The following is a 14,736-nucleotide window of genomic DNA, read 5'->3' as shown; positions in this document are numbered from 1 at the left end:
TGGTAATTTGTGGAATAGACACCGGCTGAAATGTGCTTTTAACTAATCAGCATTCAGGATTAGACCCACCCGTTGAATAATGTTCTGTACTCTACTCTACTCAGCTCTATTGTGCTGTACTTTAATGTTCAAAATTGTGAAACAAACTGCTATTAGGTCTTGACCAACCAAATTTGGTTTTATTTGCGGACAGAGCTCATTAAAATAAGTCATTGTGTACAATAATACCCAAATATGCAAAATAGGATATTGCATATTTTTTCCTTTGTGTACCTATTCAGGATACATCACTATGAAGAGAATGACATTCATATCCATAATTATGCATATCTGTGGAGTACAGATCAGGGACCCGTGATACCGCAATTCCATTACCAGGTGTAAGTCCACCTCACTTACTTTAGTTCAATAACCAACAGATATTTTTTCAAAGTCATTGTGTCATGCCATAGCTGACACCCCATTCTTTCTGCAGGAATTATTGAATCCTAATTTGGAGCAGATATGTAAGAGCTTTTGGAAAACGTGGACACATAAAAAAACTGAGGGAGATTTTAACGAAATTCTGTTACCAAACTTTGCATCTGCATAGTTTTTCCAGTAAATGTGTTTTTGTAAAATGTTCAGGGTAAATTGTTAAACATAGTCCCTGTGCATAGGGTTGTACGGTTTATTAAACTTTGAAATCAATGTTTTTGTTTGGAGTACATTTTAAGTGAGAAATTGGGGACTCTGCGTAATTCCGAGACCGTGGAATTGCACAGCAGTTAAGGGTCATGGTTGACGAAGTGGTTAAAAGATAATGGTTCTTGCCTGCGGGGCCAATAGTTTCTCCAGACGCTCTTGGTCCTGCTGCAGCATCTCCTCCCTGTGCCAGGCGTTTATCTCCTGCAGCATGCGTAGCTGCTGGGCGCGTCTCTCCTGCATCTCCTCCACAATCACCACGCCGCCCAGAACCTTGGCAGAGAAGGGCAGCTACATGCGGTGCACCTCCTGCTCATAGAACTCTGCACTGCGCCACTTCTCCAGCTCTGAAGGAGAGAGTCAGGCAATGAATCACATATAAAGCAAAGCACCACATACTGTTTCATACAATCTCAATACATCTCTCTGGCCCCATGGCAGGCAGACCTTGGTGGTAGTCTGTGGTTGTGTAGCTGTGTTTGTGGAGCAGCTCTCTGAGGCAGAGGGTGACGGCCGCCAGGTGACCAGTGTACTTCAGCTGGAACAGACGCTGGAGGTAGGACACCGCCTGGCTCCCGCCCACGTTCACACGCATCCAGCTTGGGGAAACACCAGAGGACAGCATGTTACATCTGGTGAGATAGCAGTGACATCTGTTGGTTCTTTTCTCAACTCCTCTAGCATGAAAACAAACAATAGAGGATTTGGCAAAATAATAGACAGATCTGGCTACCTGGTTGAGTATGAGTGGAGTAAGGCCGTTTTAGGCGCGTTTTAGGCGCGCCTAAAACGGAGCGCCTACTGTAGTTAGTCCCCTTTGCATGCTCAACCCAACCGGCCCTCCTTTGAAAATAGCCGTTATCTATTACCATCGGGACCAGTGTTGATTGTAAGCATTCGGCAGCAATTTAAACAATAATGTCGGGAGATGATTTGTAGTCTTGAAATTAAAATATTTTGCAAGTTGTGTCTGTTTTGGAAGTCATTTTGAAAGGGTGTTACTACAAAATACAGGCGACTCGAAGGCTTGTGTGAGCATCCAAAAGTTCCGGGATGCTCAGAACATTTTTACAAGGTAACAATCATTTTATTAAGGAGAAGGTAGTTCAATGTTAAAATATGTATATATTACATCCTCTATTATAGTAGATCCCCTAACAACTATTGTTTTAGGACTATGTATTTATACATTCTGTAGTCTATTTACTGGCGGCATCTGTCGGTGTCATTTACTACCATTTTTGTTTTTATACGGATGCATGGCTTTATCTACAATATTTTTAGTTTCCTCAATGAACATGTTAATGTGAGTAGAGACTGGGTGTGATAACCTACTGTATGACCCAGAACCCTTTTAAAGTAGGACTAATGCATTAAAGACCACATCCATGAATGAGTGTTTGCCAACAGAGGGGGCAATGAAAGCTGGTCTCATGCATTTGAGATGAATATGCATCAAACAAAGCATGAATTAATCTTTTGGGCATTCTGAATTAAGTCCAGGCAGAAATGGTGAGCTACTCCTATCAATCTATTATTATGGTTATATGATATCCTATCCCTATCAACCCCTATATCTGAAAAGGCCTAGATTTATTCTGGTCTGACACTTACAGTATTACTGTCAATTGACTGGGCAAAGTGGAGTCTCAGCTGGTGATATATAGGGTGCCTTTGGCACTGTCAATAGACACTCCACCACCAAACGGTCTGTCCCCTATCACTCCGTTAGTAAGGGGTCAAATGAAGATTATCTATCATTCTTCGCTTCTGATATGAGTATCAGCCCATAACCAGAAACACCATTTAGGGTCCTGTGTTTTGGGCTACCATGTCACATGACCTAGATTTTAAAACTTTCTGGGCGCCACGACCAAATTCACATAGAAATGTGAGTTATAGATCTGTCATTCTCATTGAAAGTAAATCTAAGAAGCGGTAGATCTGTTCTATGTGTGCCAGTGGAGGCTGGTGGGAGGATCTATAGGAGGGTGGGCTCATTGTAATGGCTGGAGTGGAATAAATGGAACGGAGCCAAACGTGGTTTCCATATGTTTGATACCATTCCATTTATTCCATTCCAGCTATTACATTGAGCCCATGTTCCTATAGCTCATCCCACCAGCCTCCTCTGACGTGCACTATATCTATGCTTCCTGTTCTGTTTTGTTTTTGTGTCTTTTACTTTCAGTTTTGTACACCAACTTCAAACAGCTGAAAAATACAATATTTTTGGTTATTGAAAATATATTTCACAGTGGTTTAGATGGTACAATGATTGTCTACACAATGTATTGTTTTTTTTTGTCACAAACTGACATTAGGTGAACTTTTAGAAAGTTAGCAATCAGGAAATTGCAGAGCAATATCTGCATATTTCACCTTTAACCTTTTATTTTAAGCCTTTTCCAGAAATTTGAATTACACCAAAAATTAAAGCAATAATTGTCTGAGGATGGTGCTGGAACATCTGACATGAAAATAAATAATGACAGTTTGATGGAAAAGGTTTAAATAAAGGTTCAAATCCAGGTCATGTGACATGATTGTCCAAAACACAGGGCCCTCCATGCTGCATCCTTTCAGCAATAGTGTATCATGAGCTAGTCAATAAGAGGAGTACTTGGCATTCACCTATGCATTTTCTATGCCACCATTGTTACAAAACCACAGAATTAAGCTCAAGTGTCTTACATATCAGATCATTCATGCTCCATAAAATACTTTAATTTAGAGATAACAGGCATATGCCCTGTGTAATCAAACAAATGGTGGATACATTCCATATTTATTTCAGTCCAGGGACTTGATTGGCGGGTTAGCACAGATTTGGGAGCAGGGAATGTTGTAGCTTGATGCTGTGTCATTGAATCAGAGGCACAGTTCACTGCTCAGGCACAAAGCTCTAGTCAGGGGACCTCCTCTAATGTTAATAAGCAGATCTAGGTCATCTCCCACATAGGCTCCCAGAAGGCAAGACGTGACATTGTACCTCTGTCCCTAACACTGGGAACCTTTGCTTGTTGTGCATGTCATACCGTGATGAGCCACAGAGAAACAATTAGGCTACAAGCGCGTTGGGACTGCCATGATGTAGCTCCTCCATTTTGTAGAAGCAGGGTAGAGAGATCCTAATTAGCTTGTCATCAGCTGTCATATTCAAGTGTTCCTGCAAGACTCTTAAGACATTTATTGGGTTATTGTCATGTTACTACTCTGTTAATATTATCATTCTTATAATTTAGTTGTGGTAGTAGAATAGCAATGTTATGATTGCCAGTACCTAAAAGACTCATCTTTCCTGCTGCAGCTCTCTCTGTGCTGATCATGAGATTAAATGGTGAAATGTCAGTTTGAATCTTTGCATGCAGGACTGGTGAAATAAAAAGAGAACTTCCAACTATCAGTGACATAAATTAATGAGGGGAAGGTAACACCGTTTACATAATAGGCGGAGGTTTGCATTGAGATTCCTACTGCTGCCTCTGATATTTACATTTGAGTAATTTAGCAGATGCTCTTACCAGAGCAACTAGGGTTAAGTGCCTTGCTCAAGGGCATATCGACAGATTTTTCACCTAGTTGGCTCGGGATTCAAACCAGCGACCTTTTAGTTACTGGCCCAAGGCTTTTAACCACTAGACAGCCTGATACGAGAGCCACAGCAGCAAACCAAACGCCCTGCAACCCCTAAACACTACCCCGCCCCCTCACACACAGAGACTGTCACTACCACTCTCTTCAGTCTTAAGCCCTGTAAGCATAACAGATATTTTTGGGCCATAGAGTTATTAATGTGTTTGTGCACCTGTCACTTTGCATGAATCCCTGGGTGTGTAGTGTCTGTATGTGTAAGTTGTGTTCATGTTTCATAGGGGATCCAAGGAAAGATTTCAAAATTGTCTGTTTATTTATCTATTCCTATGTAAATTGCATGTCCTTGTGGACCATTTAGTATAAGCAGCAGATTACATTTCTCTATTCTAAACCAAAATGCTCAGTTTTTTCTCAATCCAGGATGCTATATTTTCTTAGATCCCTTCCCCATTGTTAGGGCTCTAGATTGGCTGGAGCGGCTTCCCTTTTCAACCAGTGGGGCTTTCAGACAGACAACCTGTGTTCCTTTGAGTCTTGCCAACCAATTATTGTGGCCATGGCAACTATCTGAGTCTATTGCCCCCAGTTGGTGCATGTTAGCAGGTTATAGGCCTTCAGTATCTCTCCCCCTTCAGACATTCCTCTTTCATCTTTGCTGAATAAATCTTTGCCTCTGTAACCCAAAGTTAAATTGGTCACCACAGCAAGCAATTTGATGCCATCTCAATAATAATATGTCTGAAAATCTATTTCTTATGAAGCTACAAATGTGCAAATACAGATAGAGAACAACATATTTTTGTGTCCAGAAGATTAGTAAGTACATTTCACTGGAATTCAAAACCCTGTTTCATGATGAAGGTGCAGTGCTGTTCATTTTAATCCAGTTTGGAGGGGGGCATGTGTGTGTGTTTGTGTAACATTTGCAGCCTATCCTCTGTCCAAGACCAGGGTTTTGCACACGATGGGGGAGGGAGGTTTAGTCACTGAGATGCCCCAAGGACTCTCCCGGGAACATTCTTTCCTCACTGTCCTCACACACACACGCATGCAAGCACACATACATACATACACACTGTGCATGCCTCAACACAAATGGCAGCTGGCAAAGCAACCTAAGCCCAGCATGAAAATATAGGAACTTTCTATCTCTGGGTTGATGCAAAATGTTGAGTTCTCGTCGTCTTTCACGTTTTTGTCTCATTTAGTCTTCGACCAATGCACAATTCAACATACATTATTCTGTAATGAATTTATCATCAGTCTGTCCATGTGCTATTCTCACTCTGTGAAAAGAGTCAACTGTATTTCTGCCTTTCCTTTAATGTTCATAATGTATTCCGACAGAAGGAAATATTAGAAATGCCTTGCATGCGCAGGCACCAAAACCTGATGACAGTAATACTAAAATGCGTCGTGACATGTCGGAACCGATTAGAAGAGAAAGGATACGGTGACTCTTATCATTTTAGGGATTACAGTTGGAGGCATCAAATGTTACCGTGATTTTTTTCTTCTGCATTTTCGAACACATTCCTGCTCTTTAATGTCATATCGTAATTTGGGAGTTCTAAAGCAGACGCACATGACACGGGCATGTGTTTAATGAGGACTAGAATGCCATGCCGTTTCAACGACAACCAACATGAGATGTTATACTATTTAGGCCTACGTTTGGTTTCCATGCCAGATGTATAGTTGATCTAATCATGAGGAATTTGCTAATGCTGTGTAGATAGATCTGCGTTGGAAATAGCTTGTCAAACAACAGAGGACATTTAAAAAAATGACTTGGCAGTTACTGAAGGTTATAGCCAATATGCGCAAATTCAAGTCGCTGTCCCAGGTTCTGCAATGCTGAAATTAGTAGAATTTCTCATGAAGATGCATGCGGGTTGTGGTCTCTAATTTATCACCTGAATTTAAAGAATTTGCTCCCATGAACAAAAATTGACTTAGGCTACAGAGATACGCGAATCAATTAAAATAATCGGGGAAAAAATTTGACAAGAATATATTTTTTTAAAGATTGTTTTGATATATATTATACCAAATTAAAAAAATAGTAATTGCTGGCTATACTCAAAGGACCTATAAAACAAAACGTTGTCTCCTAATTCTTATAGCGAATAAACTAAAAAACAAACGGAAATAATCAAAATAATATGCTATTGATGTCACAGCTAGGTTTGAGCTACGATTTTGATCTTCAAATATGTAATATTTATTTATCCATTTTACACCTCGATGTAGTTTTGCATTAGGAATAAAAAGACAAAGACAAAAACATTGGTATAGGCCTATGAATGGTAGGCAGTCTAAATCACATTTTTCAGCGAACATATGCGTCTGCAATTATAAACTACACCTTCATGAAACTGATAATACATCTGCCAGATCAACACGATCTGAATATGTTTAGTGTCATCATATCCTAACGAAAAATATTGGAACAAATGATCGATCAAAAATAAAAAATAGAATTAGGTCTAATTCAATATGCAAAATGATCTTAATCGAATAAAGCACAAATATGTTTGTATAAATAAAGCGTAAGAGCTAGCATCCATGCCTCTGGTAACGAAATACTACACCTCTTTCTCCCTCTAAAATCTCAAAGCAATTTGCTAAACGTAATAAATTGACAATTTTGTCCTTGGTCTTAGGCTACTGCAGAGAATTTGCGCCAGTAAGGGGGTCATACTTATGTCGTAGGCTGCGTCTCTCTCGCTCTCACACACGCACACACACACCCGCTTCAGAACCATGAGAGGTTTTTGCCTGCTGAGCAAGTCATTGCATTGGCAGTATACGAGTACACGTGCATAGTCCGACTGTGACACACAGATTCCATCGCTCGTGGTTTGCACTTGTCACAGCTGCGCCACAGTTGACTGCAACATCCGAACCAAAACGGACAACTTAATGGAGAGGTCACAAACAGGGACATTCGATCACATTCAGCAGTTTAGAAGAACCAACTTGAGGAGGAGTTGTTTTGCATAATTTCTTCTGAAGCCAAGAAAGTGTCAGGAGGGGTTTGAGAGTGACATGGATAATCAAGACCAAAAGACGGGATTTTAAGGAGAGCCTATGTGGATGTAACGGTTGGACAGCCGTTAAGAGAAACGTCAAAACGTATTGGCAACAGGCATGGTTATCTTTCTCTCACAGCAGCAACAGCCAAAATAACTAATAACCATATTTGATCCAATTGATATCTGAAGATTCACATTTATTTCACAACAATGGCTCACTTAATTCGACACAAGATCGGCAACAAGCTGACCAATGCGGCCAACACAGTGTCCAATAAGTCTCAGGCCAAGGTAAGCGGAGTGTTTGCCAGGCTGGGCTTCCAGGCCGCTACGGATGAAGAGGGTCTGGGGTTCGTGGACTGCGATGACTTGGATTTTGACTACAGGCAGGGGATGCAGATGGACATCATGCAGGTTGACGAAGAAGGCGGAGATATGGACGGAGGAGACGAGTTGATGGTGGGGGACAGCCACTACCAGAGAGACGGAACCGGTCCACCATCCTCTTCCTCCCTCAAGAACACTGGGGCGTGTAACGAGTTGGCATTAGAGGACAAACCCAAAATTACCACTTGGGATGCGGGGTGGAACGTCACAAATGCCATTCAGGTAGAAATAATTTAAAGAAACACAAACATATTGGCACTATGTCAATGTAAGCCTATTGTCAAGATAGGCTTGCAATATACGCCCATTCAGGGACACCGATTTGCATCCTACAAAAATACTGAAAAATACCTTAAAATGACTTTAGAAATGTTTTAATTGACATGTAAAAATAGACTTTGAATAGGCTTATTGTATGGTTTCATATTTCACAATCCTTAGTTTAGAACAAGTGTGTACTAAATATTTTATTTATAAAAACTGCATATCTGTGCCTTCATTTAATCAGAAGAGAATGTCTATTTAATTTTAAGCATGTGTATAATAATAATTTGAGATTTTAGAGGAAAATAGGGATTTATGCAAGATTATGCAAGCCTATTTCTTATCAGCAAAAAACAGACCCCCGGTTGCCTCTCCGTCTGGAATGAATCAAGGCTAAAATGGTTTGGATTAGCCTCAGGCACCATTAGGCCTACATCGTTATTCTTGATAACATTTCACAGTGGTCCTTTGTAGTTGGTAGAGCATGGAGCTTGTAACCCAGGGTATTATGTTCGATTCCCGGGACCACCCGATCATACATTAAAATGTCATACATGAATGTCTGTAAGTCGATTTGGATATCAGCGTCTCCTAAATTGTATATGTTATTATTACAGTGGATTGTACACAATAAATCCAGTATTGATGAGGAAATGTCTTAGAAATATTAGATTCTGTGCCTGGACGCTAGTCACCTGACAGATGAACAGAGGCCTGCCCATGCTTTTTTTTCTCTCAACACCAGTTGTTAAATGTGGGGTTTCACACATGTATGATTATGAAAATGTGAATGTCGTTTGCTATTATTATGCAACTTTAAATATGATAAATTTATTGCATGTGTGGTGTGGGGAGGCATGCCACTTCGATAAGACCATTTCCATTACGACTCAACTGTGCTTGTGTATCCACAGGGGATGTTCGTCCTTGGGTTACCATACGCCATTCTTCACGGAGGATACCTCGGACTCTTTCTTATCATATTTGCCGCCGTTGTATGTTGTTACACCGGGAAGATTCTTATTGCGTGTCTGTATGAAGAGAATGAGGATGGAATTCTGGTGCGCGTGAGGGACTCCTACGTGGACATCGCCAACGCGTGCTGCCAGCCACGGTTCCCGTCTCTGGGCGGACATATAGTTAACGTTGCTCAGATCATTGAGTTGGTCATGACCTGTATCCTGTACGTGGTGGTCAGCGGCAACCTGATGGTTAACAGCTTCCCCAATCTGCCGGTCTCGCAGAAGGCCTGGTCTGTAGTCGCCACGGCTGCCCTCCTGCCTTGCGCGTTCCTCAAGAGCCTCAAGGCGGTGTCCAAGTTCAGCTTACTCTGCACCATCGCGCACTTTGTCATCAACATCATGGTGATAGCCTACTGCCTCTCCAGAGCCCGAGACTGGGCCTGGGACAAAGTCAAGTTCTATATCGATGTCAAGAAGTTTCCCATCTCCATCGGCATCATCGTCTTCAGCTACACGTCCCAGATCTTCCTGCCCTCGCTGGAGGGGAACATGCAGAGGCCAAAGGAGTTCCACTGCATGATGGACTGGACCCACATCGGAGCCTGCGTTCTGAAGGGCCTGTTCGCTCTGGTGGCCTACTTGACTTGGGCAGATGCCACCAAAGAGGTTATCACGGACAACCTGCCGTCCACCATCAGAGCGGTGGTCAACCTGTTCCTGGTGGCCAAGGCCTTGCTTTCGTATCCGCTGCCGTTCTTCGCTGCTGTAGAGGTCCTGGAGAAGTCATTTTTCCAGGATGGAGGGCGCGCTATTTTCCCTGACTGTTACGGGCCGGGAGGACGGATTAAGTCCTGGGGACTGGGCCTCCGGTGCCTCCTGGTGGTGTTCACGTTGATCATGGCCATCTTTGTCCCGCACTTCGCACTCCTCATGGGCCTAACCGGGAGTCTTACCGGCGCCGGGTTGTGCTTCCTTCTCCCGGCTCTCTTTCATCTAAAACTGATGTGGAGGAAACTCTTCTGGCACCACGTGTTCTTCGACGTCGCCATATTCGTTATAGGAGGCATATGCAGCATTTCTGGGTTTATTCACTCGGTAGAGGGGCTCATTGAGGCATTCAAATATGGAGTCGAGGAATAAGAATGTATACATTCTACCTCTGTAGCCCATAGGTCATAATCTCATCGATCATTGGCGCTGAATGACAGACTGATTGACCGAGCAAAAGGGAGACTGTGTAATTGTGTACTTTGTTTTTTGCCTTCGTGATAATGTGCAATAATAGACTTTACAATCATAGTGTACAGTATTTAGTAATGAAATGTTATGTTAATTAGGAAGTGGGCAATGCAGTGTCCTTTGAAAATGGATCATCTCTGAAGCGTTGAATATGATGCATGGTCTGATCAGGCAAAGTCAGGCATGTGAAAATGAGCTGTATATAAGGCCTAACTTAGTGTGTGGATGTCTTGATATCTGCATTGATAATTGGTTTCCTTATGAAGATTTTTTTTTTTAAATACGTAAATGAGTGTTTTATTATCGAGCTGCTTTAGAATTAGATAATCTCATGCAGGTTCTGTCGACATACCAGAGAAATCACGCTCCGGGCACCCACGTTGGATGGTGCTATAGGGTAAACATACAAGGAACTCATATATAGTGGTTTAATCAGAAAATTTCGATTCGTTTTCAACCGTACTCCTTGTCGACACATTTGGTTTTTGGTGTTTCACGTGTCATTATGGATTAAGTTAATATTGCAGTGCAAGCAAGTGGCTCCTATGTGTTTATATGAAACCATCTGTCTTCTGTATAGTCTCCCTACCTGTTGAACGTATTAATTGTGCTTTCATGGAATTAATCATGTTGTGTAAGAAACGAGTATGTGTTGAATTAATAGATAAAAAATCGAATATTTTATGCATTATATTCATATCTTTGTCCAAGGATTAAATGTCTATCTGGAATTTGTGAACGCTCATGTATGTGCGAAAAAAATAATCTATGGGTGAATAAAATGTAGGTTTTTATGGATGAATATATAGTCAGTGGTTGTTTGGGGGTCTTTCACTAAAATGGAAGCAGAAATCTGGATGAGGAATGCGGATGTGGTGTGCAGTATTATGCAAATTATCATAGATTTACTCACCTCACCTGCACATGCGAATTATCTGCCTATAAATTTAGACTCCTCATACATTCTAATTCCCAGCTAACTTAATTATATAGCCAGCCCAAGAGACATATGAGCACTGTCAAAATAAAGGTAAAAATAATATATACATATATACAGTACCAGTCAAAAGTTTGGACACACATACTCATTCCAGGGTTTTTCTTTATTTTACTATTTTCTATGTTGTAGAATAATAGTGAATACATCTAAACTATGAAATAAAACATATGGAATCATGTAGTAACCAAAAATGTGTTAAACAAAATATATTTTATATATATTTGAGATTCTTGAAAGTAGCCACCCTTTGCCTTGATGACAGCTTTGCACACTCTTGGCATTCTCTCAACCAGCTTCATGAGGTAGTCACCTGGAATGGATTTCAATTAACAGGTGTGGCTTGTTAAAAGTTAATTTGTGGAATTTCTTTCCTTCTTAATGTGTTTGAGCCAATCAGTTGTATTATGACAACATAGGGGTGGTATACAGAAGATAGCCCTATTTGTAAAAGACTAAGTCCATATTATGGCAAGAACAGCTCAAATAAGCAAAGAGAAACGACAGTCCATCATTACTTTAAGACATGAAGGTCAGTCAATCCGAAAAATTTCAAGGCCTTTGAAAGTTTCTTCAAGTGGGGCGGCGCACAATTGGCCCAGCATCGTCCAGCTTAGGGCAGTGCACAATTGGCCCAACGTCGTCCGGGTTAGGGTTTGGCTGGGGTAGGCCGTCATTATAAATAAGAATTTGTTCTTAACTGACTTGCCTGGTTAAATTAAAAAATATATATAAAAGTACAGTTGAAAAAACTGGCTCATGAGAACTGTCACAGGAAAGGAAGACTCAGTTACCTCTGCTGCAGAGGATAAGTTCATTAGAGTTACCAGCCTCAGAAATTACAGCCCAAATAAATGCTTCACAGAGTTCAAGTAACAGACACATCTCAACATCAACTGTTCAGAGGAGACTGGGTGAATCAGGCCTTCATGGTCAAATTGCTGCAAAGAAACCACTACTAAAGGACACCAATAATAAGAAGAGACTTGTTTGGGTCAAGAAACAAGAGCAATGGACATTAGACTGGTGGAAATCTGTCCTTTGGTCTGATGAGTCCAAATATGAGATTTTTGGTCCCAACTGCCGTGTCTTTGTGAGATGCAGAGTAGATGAACGGATGAGCTCCGCGTGTTTGGTTACCACCGGCAAACATGGAGGAGGAGGTGTGATGGTGTGGGGGTGCTTTGCTGGTGACACTGTCTGTGATTTATTTCGAATTCAAAAGCACACTTAACCAACATGGCTACCACAACAATATGTAGCGATACGCCATCCCATCTGGTTTGCGCTTAGTGGGACTATCATTTGTTTTTCAACAGGACAAGGACCTAAAACACACCTCCAGGCAGCAACATCCGCACTGAGCTAAAGGGTAGAGCTGCCGCTTTCAAGGAGCGGGACTCGAACCCGGAAGTTTATAAGAAATCCCGCTATGCCCGCCAATGATCCATCAAACAGGCAAAGCATCAATACAGGACTAAGATCAAATTGTACTACACCGGCTCAGACGCTCGTCGGATTTGGGCTTGCAAACTATTACAGACTACAAAGGGAAACACTGCCGAGAGCTGCCCAGTGACACAAGCCTACCAGACGAGCTAAATTACTTCTATGTTTGCTTCGAGGCAAGTAACACTGAAACATGCATGAGAGCATCAGCTGTTCCGGACGACTGTCTGGTCACACCTTTCGCAGCCGATATGAGTAAGACCTTTAAACAGGTCAACATTCACAAGGCCGCAGGACCAGACAGATTACCAGGACGTGTACTCCGAACATGCGCTGACCAAATGGCAAGTGTCTTCACTGACATTTTCAACCTCTCCCTGTCTGAGTCTGTAATACCAACATGTTTCAACCAGACCACCATAGTCCCTGTGCCCAAGAACACTAAGGTAACCTGCCTAACTGACTATTGACCCATAGCACTCACGTATGTAGCCATGAAGTGCTTTGAAAAGGCTGGTCTTGGCTCACATCAACACCATCATCCCAGAAACCCTAGACCCACTCCAACTTGCGTACCGCCCCAACAGATCCACAGATGATGCAATCTCTATTGCACTCCACACTGCCCTTTCACACCTGGACAAAAGGAACACCTATGTGAGAATGCTATTCATTGACTACAGCTCAGCGTTCAACACCATTGTGCCCTCAAAGCTCATCACTAAGCTAAGGACCCTGGGACTAAACACCTCCCTCTGCAACTGGATCCTGGACTTCCTGACGGGCCTCCCCCAGGTGGTAAGGGTAGGTAACAACACAACTGCCACGCTGATCCTCATCACGGGGGCCCCTCAGGGGTGCATACTCAGTCCCCTCTTGTACTCCCTGTTCACTCATGACTGCACGGCCAGGCACCACTCCAATACCATCAAGTTTGCAGATGACACAACCGTGGTAGGCCTGATCACTGACAACGCTGAGACAGCCTATAGGGAGGAGGTCAGATACCTGACCGTGTTGTCCAAGGACAGCAACCTCTCCCTCAATGTGATCAAGACAAAGGAGATGATTGTGGACTACAGGAAAAGGAGGACCAAGCACGCCCCCATTCTCTTCGACGGGGCTGTAGTGGAGCAGGTTGAGAGCTTCAAGTTCCTTGCCTTCCACATCACCAACAAACTAACATGGTCCAAGCACACCAAGACAGCCGTGAAGAGGGCATGACAAAACATATTCCCCCCCAGGAGACAGAAAAGATTTGGCATGGGTCCTCAGATCCCCAAAAGGTTCTTCAGCTGCACCATCAAAAGCATCCTGACGGGTTGCATCACTGCCTGGTATGGCAACTGCTCGGCCTCCGACCGCAAGGCACGACAGAGGGTAGTGCGTACGGCCCAGTACATCACATGGGCCAAGCTTCCTGCCATCCAGGACCTCTATACCAGGCAGTGTCAGAGGAAGGCCCTAAAAACTGTCAAAGACTCCAAAAACCCTAGTCATAGACTGTTCTCTCTGCTACCACACGGCAAGCGGTATCGGAGCACCAAGTCTAGGTTCAAGAGACTTCTTAACAAGTTCTACCCCCAAGCCATAAGACTCCTGAATGTCTAATCAAATGGCTACCCAGACTATTTGCATTGCCCTGTATATAGCCTCTCTATTGGTATTTTACTGCTGCTCTTTAATTATTTGTTGCTTTTGTTCTTATATTTTTGGGGTATTTTTCTTAACTGCATTGTTGGTTAAGGGCTTGGAAGTAAGCATTTCACTGTATTTGGCGCATGTTACAAATAACATTTGATTTGTAAGGGCTATTTGACCAAGGAGAGGAACAGAGTGCTGCATCAGATGACCTGACCTCCACAATCACCTGACCTCAACCCAAATGAGATGGTTTGGGATGAGTTGGACCGCAGAGTGAAGGAAAAGCAGCCAACATGTGCTCAGTATATGTGGGAACTTCTGCAAGTCTGTTGGAAAAGCATTCTTCATGAAGCTGGTTGAGAGAATGCCAAGAGTGTGCAAAGCTGTCATCAAGGCAAAGGATGGCTACTTTCAAGAATCTCAAATATATTTTTATTTGTTTAACACTTTTTTGGTTACTACATGATTCCATATG

The 14,736-nt window shown here is 42.4% G+C and overlaps 1 protein-coding gene and 1 long non-coding RNA gene across 2 annotated transcripts; one reads left to right on the top strand and one right to left on the bottom strand.

The window, feature by feature from the left end:
* Window positions 1-656: 656 nt before the first annotated feature.
* On the bottom strand, window positions 657-1,696 carry LOC139543259 (uncharacterized). The gene is made up of 3 exons (XR_011668642.1): window positions 1,418-1,696; window positions 1,132-1,283; window positions 657-1,031 (listed from the first exon to the last, which is right to left on the bottom strand). It is a non-coding gene; the product is annotated as an uncharacterized lncRNA (long non-coding RNA).
* A 4,903-nt stretch (window positions 1,697-6,599) lies between these two features.
* LOC139542740 (vesicular inhibitory amino acid transporter-like) lies at window positions 6,600-10,973 on the top strand. The gene is made up of 2 exons (XM_071348531.1): window positions 6,600-7,928; window positions 8,885-10,973. Exons 1-2 carry the CDS (start codon window positions 7,530-7,532, stop codon window positions 10,070-10,072), a joined length of 1,587 nt encoding a protein of 528 aa, XP_071204632.1. The 5' UTR covers window positions 6,600-7,529; the 3' UTR covers window positions 10,073-10,973.
* Window positions 10,974-14,736: the final 3,763 nt, after the last annotated feature.

The sequence above is a fragment of the Salvelinus alpinus genome, chromosome 17, assembly GCF_045679555.1.
Source record: "Salvelinus alpinus chromosome 17, SLU_Salpinus.1, whole genome shotgun sequence".
NCBI classification, from domain to species: domain Eukaryota; kingdom Metazoa; phylum Chordata; class Actinopteri; order Salmoniformes; family Salmonidae; genus Salvelinus; species Salvelinus alpinus.
The sequence above is the reverse complement of the archived record's forward strand: the minus strand, read 5'-3'. Positions and strand labels throughout refer to the sequence as shown.

Excerpts from the sequence above, each read along its gene's own strand:
- LOC139542740 (XM_071348531.1), top strand. The coding sequence starts at position 7,530 with ATGGCTCACTTAATTCGACACAAGATCGGCAACAAGCTGACCAATGCG. Across the intron at positions 7,929-8,884 it reads ACGTCACAAATGCCATTCAG|GGGATGTTCGTCCTTGGGTT; the intron begins GTAGAAATAATT and ends GTGTATCCACAG.